Raw genomic sequence first — 19048 nt, 5'->3', positions numbered from 1 at the left:
ATGGTTATTCTTGTTGCAAGTTGCGTTTCAGTGGAGTTGGCTCTGGTGACGATGAGATCGAAGACATTCAGTTGGCATCGCTGCCATTCTTTGCAGCTGGATCGTTGACAAGTTAGTTTTGGCAGTTTATTGGACACATATATGTCGGTTGTTTAGTGTACTACGTCCAAGAAAGATCGATTTAATTAATATAAAGGATGGAATTTATTTCCACTATGAGTATATTACATTTCGGTCGATTCGCTCTTAAATAAATCTTAATCGTTAACATATTTAACAAACTCTCAATTATAAATATACTTTTTAGCTCAGTCGACGCCAAATGGTTAACTCTTGCGGATAGATTGAAAAACTTAGATCACCTGTGCCAACATTCATTCAAATAAATCCTCTTCGTAAACTTTTAGTTCTCGTCGATCTTTATGAGCACTTTTCTGGGAGTAGCTGGCTGCTATCGTAGACCACACTGCACTGGACGTAACATCGTTTATTGGATCGATAACTGGCTGTCTTCGAGCTAACGAAACCTCCAATTGTTTCGAAGAGACCATACTCCCATCCATCTCACTGATCGCTCTTTCGGCCGCTTCAGATTTATCGAATGTTATAAAGCCACGACTGAAATTATAAATATTAAATCATCGATATTCCTTAATATAAAGCTAACTGTAAATTCACTACATCCAACAAGACTTAGCCTTAAACTTCGATTGGTAAACGTATTTACAAGGAAATCAGGTTTCACTCACTTCTTTTCGCTCTCCATTGAGATATTAACGATAGCTCCAAACGTTTGAAAGTGCTTCTTCAAGAAGTCCTCGGATATTTTATACCCGCAAACAAATATTGTATTTCCAATACGGGGCTTTATTTCTACTTTCTCCACTGCAGGTTTATCGGTCGTTCCTCTGTTTTCTGGATCTTCGGCGCTTACAAAACTGTCGTACAAATCCTTAACTCTTGGCCTAGAAGTTTCGATATCCTCTTCTTCTGGCTGTGTTGCCGAAAAAGGTTGATAAGAACACACCGTCTTCTCCGTACTGTTCAACTTCCTCTCGAGACCTCTGGGTCTCTTGAACGACTGTTCAGGACGCTTCGGCGTTTTTGGCGCAGTTATAACTCCAGACTTTATTAATTTCTTTGCAATCTCCCGAGCGTCTCTCGCTTCTGTTGGTCTTTTAGGAGCTTGTGGTATACGTTCTGGTTCCAGCTTTGGTGTCTTCAGGTCTTGCAGTGCTTTTTTCTAATACAAAATAAAATTATACTGAATTAGTTATTACCGTGAATATTTAAGGAATATATCTGGAACTAACTGCGCTGGCCGTAATGAGATGTTACCTCTAATTAACAGCTCTATACGAGAATAATAAACATCAACATAACCTCTACATCCAGATTCACATCGACGATGATTTACCTTTCGCTTCAATTTATTGTATTTCGCTTGCAACATTAACTCCTCTTCGGTCAGATTCGACGGAAAATGCAAATACACCATTTTGTTCACGCAATAATATCTTATTATTAATAATTATGTATTGAGCTCGTAAAACAGTTCTATTCGGCCATTTGTAAACAAAAATCATGCACCTGTATCCGGGATTTATCGGGTCCGGATTTAGTAAATCGTGGTAAATCACGTGTACACGTTCCATGATATAAATCTATCCATCGTTGAGGTTATTAATGTCTCATTTTTGTTTTATGTAGAAGCATTCTGCAAAGAAATGCTATTATCAGTATTAGCCCTTTTTCTTCATTTAGAATAATTATTTCATCTACATATTCGTCTTAAATGGAAATGTTTAATTTCCAGAGTTTGTAGGAATGGGCGATACTCTCATAGGTGAAGATGGGTATCGAGTAGAATATAATTGTTGTGTTTTCATCTGATTTTTCTAAGTGAAATTAAACTTGAAAAAGGATGAAGTTTTTACCTGAATCAGCGATACACTGCAAAGCACGTCTAGGGACTTTAATGAGTTTAGATCGAAGTCCCAATGTAAATCTACAAACTCCGCTACTATTGCTTTATACAAAGGTAATACATTATATCGTTATTCTAACATTTCTGACATTCTAATGCAAAACAAATTGTTTTAGAGAGGCAGTATTCCACATTTAACAAAAGATGTCTTGAAGAAAGTAACAACTGACCAACATTTGCTATCCATATCATTACCGACAACAATAATCATGAGTGAAAGCGTGAAACAAGTCAATTCCTTCAGCGAGTTTGTTGGATTAAAGGTATGTTATATGAGCATGAGAAAGAAGTCAATTATTTCAAATAATTTGATTACATGATTTTTAATCGTTTCTTTACAGGAGTATTCCACATTCCTTTCGATTCAAGATCCTGCATATACAACACAAAGTGGTGGGCAGATAAAGAATTCTGTTTCCATTTGGTCAAAAAGTGGAAGGTATACTTTAACACCGGATAAGTATATGGATATCGTTGAGGCTTATAAGCCTGATTTATACGTGGCACTTTGCGACGGCGATACAAATTCCACCAGTAGCTCAAAAAGAATATCAAAAGCAGTGGAGCGAAGTAAAATGTTTCTGGAGCAATGTTTACAGAGGCATAATTCTTCCGAAGTATTAAAATCAAAGTCTATATTAGGAGCAGTTGAGGGTGGATATAATTTAAACGCTCGCGAGGCATCCATAAAACATTTAGAGAATAAACCTTTAACGGGATTTATAATAGATGGCTTACATAATAATGGACCTGATGTACAAAACATTATGATAAAAGAAGTTAAAGACGTGATCCAATATACCATTGTAAGTATTAAATAATCAACATATGCATACATTGAAATAATTACAATTAAGTTACAGGACAGGCTATCTTATTGCAGGACAGGTTACCCTCGGACAAGCTTCGAGTATCAATGGGAAGTTGGAATCCAACGACTGTACTAGATTTAATCGAGTTAGGAGTAGACGTGTTTGACTCATCGTACCCGTACTTAATGACGGAGTCGTTTCAGGCATTGATTTTTATGTGCGACCATCACCATATTAGTAATGGCATTTCGAAACATACAATATCTGTCGCAGAAAAACGGTAATTAATTTCTGCTTGCTTCTAAAATATCTACACATGAGCATTATCGTTATCTATAAACAAGTACTATGATAATAATATCATATATATAAACAGATATGCAGATGACTTTTCACCTATTTGCAATTCCTGTGAGTGCTTAACTTGTCGGAATCACTCACGGGCTTACATCAACCACCTTTGCCACACCAAAGAGCTGCTCTGCATGGTGCTTTTGATGATGTACGTATAATCTGAATCTCTAGAAATATTTTAACGCATATTTAATAACATCACTATTAATTTTTTTTTACAGACATAACCTACATCAGTACCTTCGATTTTTCGAAGCTATTAGAGATCACTTAAAGCAGGGTACATTCACGGAATTCCAGGAGAAGATACGTTCACGTTTTCTACCAAATCCTGAAAAGTAAACTCTACATAGTTCCTTTAGAAAATTAATTTTCTATTATGGGTGCACTTTTTTAATAATTAATACGTGGATTTACTGATTAGAGTATAAGTTTTGGGTACATATTTTACGTATTTATTGTAGCAATAGAAAACGTGGTACACTATTCCGGTAGAAAATTTGGATCTAGATAATTGTACGATGAACCGTTGAAACTATGTGGAAAGTAGTCCGTATCGTAATTTTTCGTGACCTGTTGGGCACAAATTGCAGTCAACTTGTGGGTCGGAGGATGTACTGGATTTTCAGCTTCCATTTGAACAATTGCACAGTCGGCACACAAGTCAACTCCTTCAGGACATTCTGTGCATCTCCATCGTGTGCCCTTCAGCGGTTCTTCTCCACAAGAAATGCACTGCAAATGCATGGAAATCGTTTGATTGCTTTATCAAACTTCTACTAGCTATCTACATAGGTCTTTTCTTTGTTAGTTCTTATCGTACGTTTAATTTGGTTCAAACTTTACCTTGTATCCAAAGTGTTGATACGACGAAGAAGATTCCTCTTTAGTTTCAGACTTCACTCTACGTAGGAGTTCCGCACCATCCTCCATTTTTACATTCCCAAAGTCATCCTCCTTGAGTTCAGAATTAAGTTATTTCATATATTCTCTTAAGTTCTCTTATGTCCTACATTTAAGATCAATGTACAAACCGATTCCTCTGTGTTTGAGTGCTTTTTAGCATTTTCACCAATGGCAAATGATAGATCGTTGTGAGGGAAGAAGGTCGACCGTTTAAATAGTAAATAATTATTGCGTTGATGTCGATGGCTTACACTCTTCTTAGCATCCAATTTCATCTTCGGACCTCTCCCAGGGATTGGTAGACCAGCACGTAACAATTTGATAAAGTATTTTTGTACTCGGCTAGATACTTGCTTCGGTGTACGATTTCCTATAAAGGATCGAATTAGGAAAGGATTAAATTTAACTTGTACATGCATTAAATGGTCTTACCCAATGCATTGGCTATCTTGGTCCACCGACGCATTTCCACTTCTTCCGGTGGATACTCTATTAAAAGTTCCTCTAATCGTCTCTGCTCTTCTGCTGTCCACAACTGGTTAAACGTTTCCGGTTTACTTTGATCGAAAGCACGACCTCTTACTAAAATCTGAAAGATAAAAATTAAATGAAACCGCCATCGGTAGTTAGAACTAGAGATTGACATAGAAAAATAGTGAACACAATTTATACGGCACTATTCTTATCGAAAATTATTCTTCTACTATAATATACCTTTCCATCGTCCTGTTCTGACTTCATCTGCACTTGAGGAAGAATTTGACCGTGTCGTGTCTGTGGACGTAACGGATTGTTCGGTAAATTGACATTGTATTGTGACCAATCGATGTAAGGGATCTCCGGAACCTGTTGTGGTCCCGGAAACTCTGGAAGGTCTCCGCTTTGCAGTTGTGCCACAAATGAAATTGGATCCTGTATCGCCTTAGCTTGACATGCTAGAAGCTTGTCTAAGTCATGAATTGCTTGTGTTCTTTGAGATTGTAATATAACTATAGTTTTTAAAAGGGAACAATAATCCTTGTTTCCTTTCAGTGCTAAATGATCCGACTCGAAATAAAATTCTCCATCTTCTTCGTCGGTCAGTTTTTCCTCTTTTATATTCATAGTTCTTTCATTACTCTTTACATCTATTTCTAATGTTACTATAGTTCAGTTATTACACTATGAATTTATTTATATCCGTATTATTAATATAACCTATACATGTCCAAACTTATTATTTCGAGGAGTATCTAATTAGTTGTAATATTTAACTAATTATGGGGAAAAGGAACATGTTTAATGACTGTTTTTTACATTTAAAAACACGTGGCAAGAAACGCAAGCATGGTTTTGTGAATAGGTTAAGTAACTCTAGTAGATGGGGTAGACGTGTTATTAAGGCATCTTGCTGCAGATTAAAAACTGACCGCTAGAGGCGCTGATAGTTCAGAAATGATTTAGAATCTCTCTTTTTTACTAATTATTATATATTTAGTAAGCTGCGCCTCCAGGGGTCCTATTCCGTATCTTTGGTGAAAGTTTTCATTTCTCGCATTGTCATCTGACATGAGTTTATTCGCTCCTCTTCTCTAAGTGAAAATGTGAGATCTCTAGACCGAATAACTCGTCGAGTGATCTCACATTTTTACTATAGTGAAAGTTACAAAATCATTATAGAAGAGTTACAGAATCGACCCCTAGGTGCGCTGCTGTGCGCCGCCATCTTTATTCGCTCCCGCCTGAACGGAACGCTACTTCAGTCTGCAGTCTACAGTGGTCGCGGTCGGTTCGTTAGTCGGTTGAAGACGGTTTTTACTGGTCGAGATTCGTTGAGCACGACGCGGACGTAATTCACCGAAATTCGTGCTAACTCGAACGCTACCTGAAGGTCCACGGTACTTTATTAGAAGAGTTTTTAGCTTTCAAAAAAGTGGCCGAATGAAGCCGAAGTGAAGTTCTCTCTAACGTTGATCGGCTCCGGTAGTGCAGCAGTGAAAAAGTGTTTCCAGGAACCGTGGACTACGGAATTGTGGAATCTGCTAGACCGCATCAGGGAATTTTACGAATACCGTTCGCCAGGAATTGAATTTTTCACGGTAATTGTACCGTATTAAGGATTTTTGGAGTCCCGCCAGCTTGCTGTATTCACTGCACGTCATTATATAGAAAAGCGAAGATAACTCCTGCGCGCAAGATTACCAAGGAAATTGAGAAGCGTACACTCCTGGCAGAGGACTTGGATTAATGCAGATTTGTATTTTGCGTAACTAATCGAGTCCTTTGAATATGCTTTGGTGCCTGTTAACCGAGGTTGTGAGATTAATTCTGGAATTGTAAACACGGATTACCGTGTGTGGAATTTTTAATGTACAAGGCTACGGAATTGTAATAAATCCAGATCGACCCTCCACTTCCGGGATAAGAACGATACGTGAAAATGTTACCACTGTTGACAGTGGAAGTCACGATATCGAATTTCATTATCCCGAGATATTCGAGTAGACGAGATAACAAAGACTGTTAAATCAGGAATAGGCTAGAAAGTAAAAGTCGTGCCGCTTCGATACGGATCGTAAATAAGAGAATCGTCTATCGATGACGGACTTATTGATCGGACTTGCCAGTGGTGGATTTCCTGGTTCAGCTGGAGGAACGACTAGCACCGGGGATGTCATCTTCAGGAATAGTTCTGCCGGCATGTACAGGAATTCGGAGATGCGTCATTCCAGGAGCGAAGACTTACTGGGCTCTGCAACTACCAGGACGCCGAGTCCTCTTCTGGCGACCGCTTCGGAGGATGACCTCGTAGCAGCCACCGCTCTGCGAGAGTGCGGAGCTTGTCCTCCATGTTCTCTTCCTCCGAGAGCTGCCGGCTCTCCTGGGGCATTGGCGGATCGAGTGGATCCCGAGGATTCTATTCGCGACATCGTCACTGAGAACGACCTCTACAGGTAATTAGTCATTTCAAGAGACTCTTAAATATAGAGATTAGAATTATTAGGCCGATAAGATTGCCTTATCCGGACGTAGAATTGCCAGGAAATAATCGACTGGTAGCCGCATTATTGGCTCTCGAGTGGTTGCTTTTTAAATGCTCAAGTGCACCTTTTCTTCCCGATCAAGTTCAGGGTCTTGCCTCTTCCAGTGACGGAACGATCAATAAGTCTTTGTGCCTTCGAGTTGTCGTTTAAACTGATATGAAAGGGTCATTCAATATATATATATTATTTTAATAATAAATTAATACTAAATACTACTTTATTTACATTGTTGCAGATTCGTCTTGTTCAAACGGCATTACGACAAGTATGTGGCACTCGCAGCAAGATACGAAGAGGCTCGAGGCATCGCCTACTATCTCGAGGAACGTTATCACGAAGTCAAGGTGTGTGAATTAGGCTCGGACATTTTTATTTAAGGCGACATGAAAGGATCATTCTAAATACATACACGTATACAAGGTTAAAATATTTATACAACTTATTTCCTAAGTCGGTGTACCGAGTCGTTTGAAATTTCACCATGCGAATATGGAGTCTCCGAGCCAACATCCATGAAGTTTAACCCTTTGCGGTTGTATGTCTATCCTCAGCAATAAAAACTCCTTTCCTTAAATTTAATACCACTGCAAAGGGTTAATTTCCTTTGAATCTGTTCGTGAAAATTTATTCTAAAATTCGTGTAAAGATTATTTTATATCAGATGCGATCCTTTCATGTCAAAGGATGAACTCGAAGGACAAACGTCCCGTTCGAAACGGTATCCTCGCGTTTTGTTCACATTGTTCGTCGAGACACGTACTAGAAGTCGTGCCCGTGTTACTCGGCCAAGGAACAATTCCCCGATTTCGTGATTTGCATCTCGGAGGAGGAGATTTCCGTAAAGAGACCCCACGAGACAATAGGACACTTTCGGCGCGTCTCATTGTAATGTCCCCCTTTGTCTCCATCTTTCTTTTTTATTTTTTCTTAGTTTTCCAGAAACATTTTGGCGGTACAGTTTGCTTATCGCCATACATGTTACACTTAACAATATTAATATTGAGGATATAAGGAAGGTCGCGAAAGTCCTGAAAATTCAATTTCTTTTTTTCTCTCTTTTTTTTTTTTTCATTTTTACGTCAGTTTGTCTTTTCGCTGGCGGAGGTCGTTTTGAGGGACATTTTTCCGGGACAGTTTTAGCGGGATTCCCTCCCTTCCCCGAGGGGGTACGATTCGTCACGGCCTCGAATTAGATCAGTATGTAGAGTAACTTAAGCGCGAGTTCTAAGGAGACGGCCGCCATTTTGTTTCTCTTCCTATTTCGCCCTTTTACCCTACAACTGGGTATAATATTATATTTAAATCGGAATTTTCTCTCGGGGTGGCGGACTATCGGAGAATCTTTTTCTTTTTTATACTTTAACTTTTTCTCCGGCTAGTGCAATTGCATCAGTGTACGCTTTTACCGCATTGTTAACGATACGAAAGTTTGCGCCCAGACGCGGCGGACTTAACTTTCTCGCCGGGGTCGAGATCGGTCGGGGTCATATCGTATATCGATCTATCGATAGGTAGAGGTAAGTCTTTGTGAAACGATAACCCGAAACACCTCCTATTCTGTGATCTGATAACAATTTAACCATCTAGATCTTTTGTGGGATTAAGAAATTCGATTCAGCGGTTTCAAATTTAAAGTCTTAAATGATTCGAGGCACGGAAATCGATCGATCGCGATTATAGGCATGATCTCAGGTTCCTTTATCGTCGTAATCGCAATTTGAAACGCGTCTCGAGATAACATTCAATCCGGATATATAAAAAAAAAACCGGTAGTCCTTGAACCTTTTTAGAATCGTCAATTATACGGAACGGCCGCGACTTAGGTGCTTCACGGTAAAAAAAAAAAATTGTTAAACGTAGAAAAAAAAATGTGTAAGTAGTATGGATGCCGAAAGAAGGGGGGGGGGGGAGAAAAAAAAATCGAAGTAGAACTCCGGAATAAGAGGGAAGAGGGAGAGAGAGGATGCCTCGTGGGAACATTTCGATCGATCGACTCTCCGAGGTTGTTTCCGTACAGGGTCGAGTATTTCCCTCTCCTTTTCTCGTCCTTTCCTCTTTCTTCCTCTACCGGTGGGGACTTTGAGATGTTTTTCATCGGCCACTACGACCGTAAAGAGACTCGGGCACGCGAACCTCCCGATACGTTTCCCATCGACGGTTAGTTCCTTCGGGCGGGTCTCCTTTTCCTTTCCGGATGCCCGGTTCTTCCGTCTTTCCGTCCTTCTCTCCTCTCCGAGGTTCCCTTCGGTTTTGTTTGCACCGGGGAGCGTGAAAAAAAAAAAAGACGAAGAGGAGAAAAAAAACGGGGAACCAGACCGCGACTCGAGGTGGACGCTATACGCGAAAACCACAAGCAGGAAGCGAGGGAGAAAAACCAACTACTGAGGACAGGGTTCTTCCTTTGTCTTTGTTTTATTTTTTATTTTCTTCCTCGCTTTTTCTAGCAAAGGACCGGACTTGTTGCACTGTGGTGGGCGGCTGGGTGTTTGTTAAGAAATTAGGGAAATAATAGGCGAACGCGTTTTACCGCTCTGGGTGTACTTGGCGCGAAACTCTGCCGAGGGATGTTCTATTTATTTTTTATTTTTTTTTCTATAATATTCGCAAATTAGAAAACGGTGAAAATAACCTTAAGACGTGTGGCGCATAACATATTTGTTGCGAAACTCAGCCGCGAGAGTGCAGAAGTGCTTCGGTACAGAATGGAATTTAACGTCCGTTATAGGAACCGTACGGGACGTGGCTTTAACGACTCGTGGAAAGCGCGACGTCCGTTCCCCGTTTCGACGGAATGACGAATTACTATCCGCAAATGATTTTGCAGGACACCGAGCAATGTCGATCTCGAGACGGTTAGAAAGCTCCTCCTGGTTAGAAGTCGTATCGGGGAATTAAATCGCCTCTCGATATCCCTAGAACCTGGGAAATTCCTATTTCTTATTGGTTAATATCACTTTACACCACTAAGGTGATACAAAAGTCCCATCAAAGAGGTTGAGGTAGGTCTTGATACTCGGTAAATTAAATTCCTTATGAAAAATCTAGAATGAATTATGAAAACAGCTGTATGGAAATTATGTTAAAAATGAAATTTCATGATTTATCAGGACCTTCCTTAGGGTCCTTCGTTTACATATTGTAAAGTTTGAATGAATTCGGTATGCTCGGTTCGGAGAAGAGTTTCATAAATGAGACTTCCTTCTACGGGACTTTCGCATCGCCTTAAATGCTCGTCGAGATTCAATATCTTTTGGGGAAATATTGTAATAAAAGGGAAAGCTTCTTCCTTGCGTTAGACCCTGGTTTAGGGCGTTACAATTGAGAGGACAAATTTTCGGGAACTCGGCACGGTCGAGATCAGGATTTACTTTTATCCGGGACCTTGAAGTGTTCGAAGGAGGCTCGAAATTTGGAAATTTTCGAAAGGTTCACTCGTAGCCAGGTAGAATTTCCGGCGGAATATAATCCTCTTTACAATTGAGGTAGCTCGAGACTTTACAAGGGATGTTATTCTTGCCCCCTGATTTTATTACCAGGACCTTCCTGGGATTCTCTAGGGACAATCTAGGGACTTAATTCCAGGACTGCCCGGCCTTCCTCTGAGTCATTTCCACAATTTCCGAGATCTGCTTCTCTACAAAGGAAGGAAATCTGCTAAGCAAAATGTACAATATGTATATATTGAAAAGTGTTTTAAAAAAGATTTCATTAAGGGGATGATAAAGTGGCACCCGAAAGCTCAATCGTTCATAATACTTTCCTACGAGCTGGGTGTCTCAAATCGTTTCATACTTCGAATCCCGCGAAATTAAATTTTTTATTAACTATTTTAAAAATATTTATAGACAAATATGAAAATAATTGAAATTTCATGAGTCTCAGGATCTTCCTCATGGTCTCCCTATTCACGTTGTAAAGTTTCATACTAATATGTAGATCGAGGTGGGAGAAAAGCTTTATAAAGAAAATCTCTTTGACGCCACTTTCACATCCCCTTAACGGTTTGAAGAAATCAATTTACTCGAGGAAGAGTCAGCTATCGGGGATCTTATCAGCTAGATTGGAGATCGATCGGCTAGGGTATCGATTCGGGTCTTGCAGAGCGAAGCCTGCAGCGTTCTCTCCGAGGTGTTCACCAGACCGTGAGAGCTGGTGACCTCACCTGGTGTTTCGAGGCCGTGGTTTAACAGTACCGTGGATGAGCCACCTACGACCGGGATAATTACCCCCCTTCCTCGGCCAACTCGGGGGAAACTGTAACAAACTGTAATAAACTGTAACAGTGGAACGTGCGAGCGCAAACTCCACATCTCGCTCATCTCTGGTATCGCGACGTCCATTACCTGGAAGTCGCGGAATGTCGGGCATCCCTAACCTCCTGGGATGAGACTAGTGTCCTATGCAGGACGTCCCCGAGAGCAGGTTTCCATCGAATTCCGATACGGCATACTTTTCGCGCGCGAACGGAAGCTGGCCCGTAATAACCTGAATTTCTACCGGGAATCGAACTAGTCGTCGGGGCAGATGCGTTCCATATTTACAGCTTTCTATCAAACGCCGATCGCTTCTTAGGTGCGTCTCGTTCCTTCGACGGAGTCTTTTCGTGTCTAAACTTTCGAAAACCTTCCCAATTTCCAAGCTGAGGAAGGTCTTCTTAAGAGAATATATACGAAAGGTCAGATTTTTTTCGGGGGAAATTTCAAATTGAGATATGGGCGTTCTGCTTCTATCCGTGGCCGCCATCTTGGCTCGCGGAGGTAGAGCTAAAGTCCCAGGAAGACCTCGGTTAACGCGTGCAAATGCCTCGCTATTTTCCCCCCGGAGGCGGAAAACGTCCCGCTGGACTTGCGGACATCTCGCACGGGGTTTATTCTAGTTTCCGCTGGTCTAGACGCTTCGAAATAGCTGCGACATTTCTTGCCGCGTTCTCGCGACGAGCCTCGTCCGCGTTCCCTTGGGCTTAACTTACGCCGATCGGAAGATTTACTTCCTAGACTGAGAAAAAAGGATTAGTTAACCGTAACAAATGTGTATCGTTGATTTAAACTAGTCTTCTTTACTCTTTTTGGGGGGACACAACAATTTCTTGCGCTAATCAATTGCAAAGCCATGGCGGAACGAAGATGGCAGGTTCAAAATGGCGGATCGAAATCCTTCTTAAGCGAATCGCTCGCAAAGCCATGGCGAAACCAATGAAACGCCTTCCCGGTGCCCTATCACGGACGGCCGCTCCCTGAAACCCAATACGAGATAACGGGCGACTTCGGGATTCTTAGGACGCGGACGTGGAAGTAGGCGCGCCCGCTTCGTCGAGCGGATCCACTCGTCGGCGGTGCATGCACGCGCGATGAGTATATACACGCGAACGCGTGTACACACGAGGCGTAATGCCGGCCAGTTCTACTCGAGCGAGTAATAGGACCGATCGGACGTGCCGAGATGAGCCGGCTTCCGGTCCGCCCCGGGGAAACGGACGCCGCCTCTTCTGGATTACCCCCGATACGCGGGCGCCATCTTGGATTTAGTTTGCACGGGTAACGCGGTACTCGCACCCGGGGTATACGGGGAACTGGGGTTGGTTGGCACAATGGGGATGATTTTAGAATGAGTCTTGCTAAAACTTTCGCCTCTGTAACATGTTAGAATGGGAATTGGGGTAAGTTAGATCCTGCCATTGAGGAACGTTTCTTTTTTTTTCTTTTGCAGGCCGAGAGAGAGAGGCTGGAGGAGACGCGGCAACTCCTGGAGAAGCGACTGGAGGGCTGCGAGGCCGAGCTGCGGGATAAGGAGGAGGAGCTCTTCCTGCAGCTGGAGCGGAGTCTACGCCTAGAGGACGAGCTGGAGCGCGTCAGGGCCGACCGGGACGCCTGCATAGCTGCGCGGGACCAGCTAGAGTGCCAGCAGGCGGCGACCTTGAGGCAGCTGCAGCTGCAGGCCACGCAGAACGAGATCACCAGGAGGTCCCTGGAGCGCGCGCGCCAGGACGTCGTCCGCCAGGCCACCGTCATCCGCGCCGAGCGCGACGCTCTCGAGCGGGAGGTACGTGAACCCCCTCGGCGGCCGTCTTCCTTTCCGCTCCCCCTTTTTTACGAGGGGGAATACATAACGCACACCCCGGTGTAGGGCTAACACTCACTAAAACACGTCGATATGAAGAATCGACCGATAATGGCGCATCGAACCGCGACCACGGAACGACTTCTTCTAGATCTACGCCGGTTCTTATTTTCATTGACGGTGGAACTTGTTTGCGGAACCGGCTCGGAAGATCGAGCAGCCCCCACTTTTCCCGATTATCTTCGCTTACCTGTTATCGAAGCGATTTAACCTCTAGATAATCAATTTCCTCGAACGATGATAGGAACAGATGCGCGTAAAAAATCCCTGGGTCGCCGAACGCTCGCGAGAGTTGCAATACCCTTAAAAGAAAAAGTCTCTTATTAAAATTGACTGATTTGTGGGGGTTTTCACCTTGACGATTTTTGCTCTCTCTTTGGTTTTCCACGCTTGTCTTCTCGACTCTTCTCATCGCCGAGGTACAATGGCGGACATGAACGCCTCCCCTGCAGATGCGACATCGCCTGTGCAGGTTGGGAGGGCATTGATGTCTCCCAGTGTACACGCTATGGTATCGTATAAACCTCGATCATAACACGTCGGATGCAAAGTTGCGGTCGTCTTTCTCTCCCTGGAGAAAGCCGATGGTGTTAATCTCGAGTCTGGGAATTTCGCGACTGTCCCACGCAGGGGAATTAAAAAGAGCCGGTCCCGGAAACCGGGTAAATCCTGCGATAAGACGCCGGTAATTCCCGGTAATTGCGTCCCTGGTCGGTGCTCGACTTTCTCCTCGGGCCATCTTCTTTCTCTTCCGCAAGGTCGTTTAAGAGGGCTCGTTTGCAAGAGCGGCGTTCTCTTTCGCGAGATCATTAATTGAGATATTACGGCTCTATGCCTATTTGTTAGGTTAGGGTTCTCGATGCCTAGGAAGAGAGTCGAGAACGCAAGTGCGTTGGTCGATAAATCGCAAATTAAGTTAGGCTGTTCTGTACTATTCCGAAAGTACCTCACGCGGTTGATATCGGTTATAAACGAAGTTATAAAATTAGTAACGCGTTAACAGACAAATAGTTACGTATAAACAAATGTCGGAAGTTCAGGTTCATACTTCTTTAGTTAGATGGCTTGGGGTATCTCGTTAAATATCATAGAGGGAGAATTTCAGCGACCCAGAGGACATATCCCCTAGTTTACCCTAAGATCATTCGATCTCGTTCGATCCTCGGTAAACGGAGACATCCGATTACCGAGTAAATAGTAGAGAGTAGCCACGAGGAAGCTGATGATCGATTCAGGATAGATGAAGTCACGATCCAGTTCCGCGAATAGAGCTGATCGTCCTCTTCTGGGAACAGGAAAGCCTGGATATGGCAAGAGAGCGACCACCGCTTTAATATCCTCGATAATTCTTTAATAATTCTTTGTATAATTCTTCTCCGTTCCGCGTCTGCGGAAAACCGATGTACACGGTGTGTGATATTAATACACCTTACTTTCGCCGGCTGTGATTACAGGCCGGAGAAAGTACGATGGCGTGTACTCCCCCCGAATCTACATGAGGTCGTTTGTGTGTGTTTTTTTTTTATCCTGGATTTTCAGAACGAGACGCTGAAGGAGAAACTGAGAGCCGAACAGGGCGAGCTTGGTGCGGAGCGACGTCGCCGGGAGGAGGGCGTCGCGGCGCTCACCCACGAGGCTGCTACCTTAAGACACGCCGCGCGACACCTCCGCGCCGCGGCGCTGCATGCCACTTCTTGCAGGCGACGGAGAAGATGCTCGGTATGCCTCTACGCGAAGCGCACCTTCGGCGACGTCGACGACATCCGCGACGAGTAAGCATAATTCATTTTTTACGATTTATTGAGAATTCAAGGGGAGCGAACACTTGGATTTTTTGGGCACCAGTTCCTTGGCTTAGCCTAGACTACAACCAAAATGGCGTCGGTTGATAGTCATAGGGTGAATAATGTTTATAAGTTGAGGGGTCCATTTGCGTTTTTGAAAATGGATACCGACTCGTTTCAGTGGGAAACTCTTCAAGTGCCTTCAAGCACCTCTGCAGGACTTCCGCACTTGGCTGCGTCCCAGCACTCCTGCAGCTTTGCCGCCCCTCAGGACGAGTTCACCCCTTGACCGGGGGATCAGCTTCATCGACGACTCCAGCAGCAGTTCCGAAGACGAAGCTTTCCCCAGCACCCCTGTGGCCGAGGTCTCCCTGTCCTCTGCGAACTCCTCGAGTGCCCCTCCGACCGCCAGGGCGTTTTCTTCCGACTCGGGGTAATTAATTCCTCTAAGCTTTTGTGTATCATCTCGAGGGGAGGAAATTACAGTTTGTTGGTTTGTTTCAGGTTCTCGTCGGAAACGGGGGACAGGCGATCGCGATCCTACGAGGGCGGCAGCAACAGTCGGAAGATCAGCGAATCGTCGGGCAGCGAAATCGACGGTCACAGGTCCGCAGGATTCACCAGGTCCAGGTGGACCTCGTCCTTCCGCAAACTCTTAGGTCGTAAGTCTAAAGCCAAGCCGACTGCCAACCAATCGTCCTGAACGATCCCCGCGTCTCCGGGCACCCCGTGCACCAGGTCCGCTCTGGAACTGGTGGGAACTCGGAAAGTTTCCACTATCCTCAATTTGCATTTCTCCATTCTTTCCGTCGGGTTGGCTCGAAAGTCTTGCGTACCTAAAACATGATTTTGCTAATCCCTTCCCGCCTCTTGAATTACAATTTCGGTGAATTGTCCCTGAAAAAAAAAAGGGAAATTCACCCTCTGGCGGGAGATTAGACAAGTAAAAGTCGGTAAATGTTTATCCCTTTTTAGCTAGCCCGGTCCTAAATCATGAAAAATGCTCAAAGATTCTTGATGACTGCACATAATGACGTTTGTAAAGGTACCTTAGGTCTGGTTTTTAAGTTATGTTGCATCCTCTTGTCTCGCTTCCTCGCTAGGATCGGTCATGCCGCATTTATTCGGAGTAATTAGGAATAATTAACTAACAGGTAGTTTTATTAGGAACGGGCCGCTAGAGCGACCATTAATTTTACCAGGCGAGCAAGTACTTCCACGACACCACACTAATTCTCAGGCAAATCGACTCTACTGCCAATATAGAATCGCATAATTAGTAGTCATTAAGGCCAACACTTGCGAAGTTGCTCCTTCGAAGGTACAGAGTGTCCGATCTGTCCTGGCATTCAGGAATTGAGAGAGAAACGTTTTCTAAAAAATGAAATCGTGACTGGCGCATCGCAGAAATGTACTATAAGGATTCGATTTAAATTTCTATTTATCTTTTTGAGCCTTCGATGCAGTTTTAGATACTTGAAAATTCCCTGAGGCTTCGATGACTATTTCTTCCCCATTTTTAACATTCTTTTTGATGTATCTATTCTTCATCAATTACTTCCAGATTATTTTAGGTTTTCTTATCGTCTCTGTATTCTGTCGATGCAGAACATTTTACAAACCTCACGAGGTGTCTTTGAAAATGGTGAAAGGACCAGTTTGTGGGATCGATTGCCTTACATCTCGATCTAATTGCACAGGTTATCGTTACGTCTCCTTTTTACGCAAATAGTACTTAATAGAAACGATAGAGGCGCTCTTTCTCCTTTCTTAACAACTTTATCTCGTCTCGCGTTTACGTAGAGCCCGCTGTGACTTTTATTTTAATCCTGACCCTCCTTTTCTCCTTTCCTTAAGTTATTTCTTTAACCTGTACCAAGGTTAATATTCCGAGAAGGGAATACGGTAATTTCGACCTTTAAAGACTCCGGCGACCTTAACAATTATTCCGAGCGTTAAGACTGTGTTCTAAGTATACCGAATTCGTGCCGTAAAGTACTTACCTTTAGAATATTACTGTAACGACATCGTTAATATTTTAGGGCCCTTTTAAGACCCCTTAAGATTGTTTATCGTCGGAGAAATAATTCTATATATAAATATATATATACATTTACAGGTGCTGAGCGACACGTAACAAATGTAACGCGTTATTAACAAATGGTTCCGCTGTACAATTGTTAGGGTTGTTGCAATAAGAACGTGAATTAAGGCGATGCGAAAGTGCCGTCTCGTTAATGATACTTCTCTCTAACAGATGTCGCTTTCGCATCCCCTTAAGATCGGGGAATTATTTAAATAAACAATATATCCTTACGGTGGCGAATATAACCGACACCTGCTAGGGGCATACTGCGTAAGACATGTAATATATTTATACGGTACATTGTATTGTTGTTGGTGGACCGAGTGATTAATAATATCGACATAATCGGTGCTGAGAATATTCGAGAAATGTATACATCGACGGCGTAATTGTTATATTATTTTCAACATTGTTATATGTCTAAAGTCTCGGTGGAGTTCCACTCCAAGTATGCAAAACATTAATTTTGTTCACCGGTATTTGTTTGTACCATATAATTATATCTCATACGTGTATGCGTTCCTGTGACGTGTTAAGGTTGTTTAATATATTATGCGAGACGATTGTGCGAATATCGAATCCTTCTTGGGAAGAATTGAATTATTCATTGATCGTTTCGAGGTGGTTCTGTTGAATTTTATGAAAGAGTTTAACAATCGGCAAATAATCTTAAGGGGGTGCGAAAGCGGTGGCGTTCATGATACTTTTTTATGAACTGTGTACTGAATTATTTTTTTTTTCTTTGTTAAACAAATGTCGAAAATATCAATGAACTAGTTTTCAGGATAATCGACGCCATTTTCGCATCGCCTTAAACCGACGCAGTTCCAGGTTGCTTCTCATACTTTTCATCGTGCCTTAGTATAATTATCGGTAACCACTGACTTGTTATACATTCCGTCTATTTTATTCGGTATTTTTATGGTCCGTTTCTTCGGATAGTAAATAAAAAATTAAAAAAGGTGGCGCATTGTGCAGTGGCGGACATGGATGCCTACCCTGCATGTAAGACATCGCCTGTGCAGGTCGGGAGGGCATCGATGTCTCCCAGGGTACGATCGCATTAGTCGTCGATTTGACAAACTATATCGAGATATTGTTTCATAGATCGCGCAATATTTTCTCCGCATCACTCGGATGCCAATCCAATTATCCACGAAATTGAAGTATGACTAGTAGATATGTATTTAGGTGTACGTATATCCTCTAGAGTAAACCCATTAATTGTTGAAATTATCCGAGATATAATTACGAAGCTCTCGTGTTCGAAAGTATTGTTGGCAATTGGGAATTATCGTTGAAATTAATATCGTCGAGAGAACTAGCAATTACGTATGCGTAATAGTCATTCTAAGTAGTTAGTGCCGATTTAACCGAAGGAATTGTATCGAAAATCAGTGTTAAGCATGTCGAATAGTAGGGCCGAAGTACTAGGAGGAAATTAGTACTTAATAATTATTAAATAATAGTCCCAACGCGAATCCGTTTACGTGTAGATCTTGCCCGAGGTGTCCGCGAGGATTAATCTTAATTGGCGATAATTAATCGGAGGTAGATTTAATCCTGCAAATCCAACGTACGGGAGACTCGATATTTATACTTTACGTTATTTATTGTAGCCGCGTGTCGTTGCAATTGTTACTATTATTTATCTTTTTCGAATTTCCCGCGGGGTAAACGGACCACTCTGGCTCCCTCTGCGAGCACGAGGGCGAATTAGAGGGTCGAGTTTGCTTCACACCTGCCGATTATCTTAACCTTAGTTTTATTTAATCCTGCGGTTAACAGCGGGGCGTCACTTTATTTCCAATCTACAAGTAGTTGTTAAAAAGGCGTCAGTTCCTAGAAAATAAGAACGATATGCAAATGCAGTCGGGAAGAACTCCAAGCAACCCAAGCGAAGTGAAATATATTAAATTGCATATCTTCGTATTAAATGTACCAATCGGTTTCGTTCGTAACTTAAAAAACGCAGAAAA

At 42.6% G+C, this 19048-nt stretch overlaps 4 protein-coding genes across 5 annotated transcripts; 2 read left to right on the top strand and 2 right to left on the bottom strand.

Annotated features, from left to right (window-relative positions):
* Positions 1-180: 180 nt before the first annotated feature.
* On the bottom strand, positions 181-1543 carry LOC105703529 (negative elongation factor E). Its single transcript, XM_012431987.2, has 3 exons — positions 1418-1543; positions 750-1243; positions 181-618 (listed from the first exon to the last, which is right to left on the bottom strand). Exons 1-3 carry the CDS (start codon positions 1496-1498, stop codon positions 375-377), a joined length of 819 nt encoding a protein of 272 aa, XP_012287410.1. The 5' UTR covers positions 1499-1543; the 3' UTR covers positions 181-374.
* Positions 1544-1901: 358 nt separating this feature from the next.
* Positions 1902-3961, top strand: LOC105703527 (queuine tRNA-ribosyltransferase accessory subunit 2). 2 transcript variants are annotated; one of them, XM_023431967.1, is made up of 7 exons: positions 1902-2041; positions 2104-2250; positions 2329-2793; positions 2871-3079; positions 3176-3301; positions 3375-3491; positions 3747-3961. In XM_023431967.1, the coding sequence occupies exons 1-7, from the start codon at positions 1925-1927 to the stop codon at positions 3934-3936; spliced, it is 1371 nt and encodes a 456-aa protein (XP_023287735.1). In that variant the 5' UTR covers positions 1902-1924; the 3' UTR covers positions 3937-3961. The 2 variants fall into 2 exon arrangements, with proteins under 2 accessions (XP_023287735.1, XP_023287734.1); XM_023431966.1 differs by having other exon boundaries at positions 2856-3079.
* LOC105703528 (ZZ-type zinc finger-containing protein 3) lies at positions 3949-5382 on the bottom strand. The gene is made up of 4 exons (XM_012431986.2): positions 4774-5382; positions 4492-4648; positions 4188-4429; positions 3949-4110 (listed from the first exon to the last, which is right to left on the bottom strand). Exons 1-4 carry the CDS (start codon positions 5161-5163, stop codon positions 3979-3981), a joined length of 921 nt encoding a protein of 306 aa, XP_012287409.1. The 5' UTR covers positions 5164-5382; the 3' UTR covers positions 3949-3978.
* Positions 5383-5804: 422 nt separating this feature from the next.
* Positions 5805-16731, top strand: LOC105703526. Its single transcript, XM_012431983.2, has 6 exons — positions 5805-6992; positions 7318-7426; positions 12789-13121; positions 14739-14971; positions 15165-15416; positions 15488-16731. Exons 1-6 carry the CDS (start codon positions 6637-6639, stop codon positions 15684-15686), a joined length of 1482 nt encoding a protein of 493 aa, XP_012287406.1. The 5' UTR covers positions 5805-6636; the 3' UTR covers positions 15687-16731.
* The last annotated feature ends 2317 nt before the right edge of the window (positions 16732-19048 follow it).

Source organism: Orussus abietinus, unplaced genomic scaffold, assembly GCF_000612105.2.
Source record: "Orussus abietinus isolate OABI.00-Male unplaced genomic scaffold, Oabi_2.0 scaffold78, whole genome shotgun sequence".
Lineage (NCBI taxonomy): Eukaryota > Metazoa > Arthropoda > Insecta > Hymenoptera > Orussidae > Orussus > Orussus abietinus.
This window is presented reverse-complemented; position numbering and strand designations above follow the sequence as displayed.

Excerpts from the sequence above, each read along its gene's own strand:
- LOC105703527 (XM_023431966.1), top strand. The coding sequence starts at position 1,925 with ATGAAGTTTTTACCTGAATCAGCGATACACTGCAAAGCACGTCTAGGG. Across the intron at positions 3,302-3,374 it reads TGCATGGTGCTTTTGATGAT|ACATAACCTACATCAGTACC; the intron begins GTACGTATAATC and ends TTTTTTTTACAG. Across the intron at positions 3,492-3,746 it reads TTTCTACCAAATCCTGAAAA|TCAACTTGTGGGTCGGAGGA; the intron begins GTAAACTCTACA and ends CACAAATTGCAG.
- LOC105703526 (XM_012431983.2), top strand. The coding sequence starts at position 6,637 with ATGACGGACTTATTGATCGGACTTGCCAGTGGTGGATTTCCTGGTTCA. Across the intron at positions 6,993-7,317 it reads ACTGAGAACGACCTCTACAG|ATTCGTCTTGTTCAAACGGC; the intron begins GTAATTAGTCAT and ends ACATTGTTGCAG. Across the intron at positions 7,427-12,788 it reads AACGTTATCACGAAGTCAAG|GCCGAGAGAGAGAGGCTGGA; the intron begins GTGTGTGAATTA and ends TTTCTTTTGCAG.
- LOC105703528 (XM_012431986.2), bottom strand. The coding sequence starts at position 5,163 with ATGAATATAAAAGAGGAAAAACTGACCGACGAAGAAGATGGAGAATTT. Across the intron at positions 4,649-4,773 it reads CAGAACAGGACGATGGAAAG|ATTTTAGTAAGAGGTCGTGC; the intron begins GTATATTATAGT and ends TTTATCTTTCAG. Across the intron at positions 4,430-4,491 it reads CAAGATAGCCAATGCATTGG|GAAATCGTACACCGAAGCAA; the intron begins GTAAGACCATTT and ends GATCCTTTATAG.
- LOC105703529 (XM_012431987.2), bottom strand. The coding sequence starts at position 1,498 with ATGGTGTATTTGCATTTTCCGTCGAATCTGACCGAAGAGGAGTTAATG. Across the intron at positions 1,244-1,417 it reads ACAATAAATTGAAGCGAAAG|AAAAAAGCACTGCAAGACCT; the intron begins GTAAATCATCGT and ends ATTTTGTATTAG. Across the intron at positions 619-749 it reads TCAATGGAGAGCGAAAAGAA|TCGTGGCTTTATAACATTCG; the intron begins GTGAGTGAAACC and ends TTATAATTTCAG.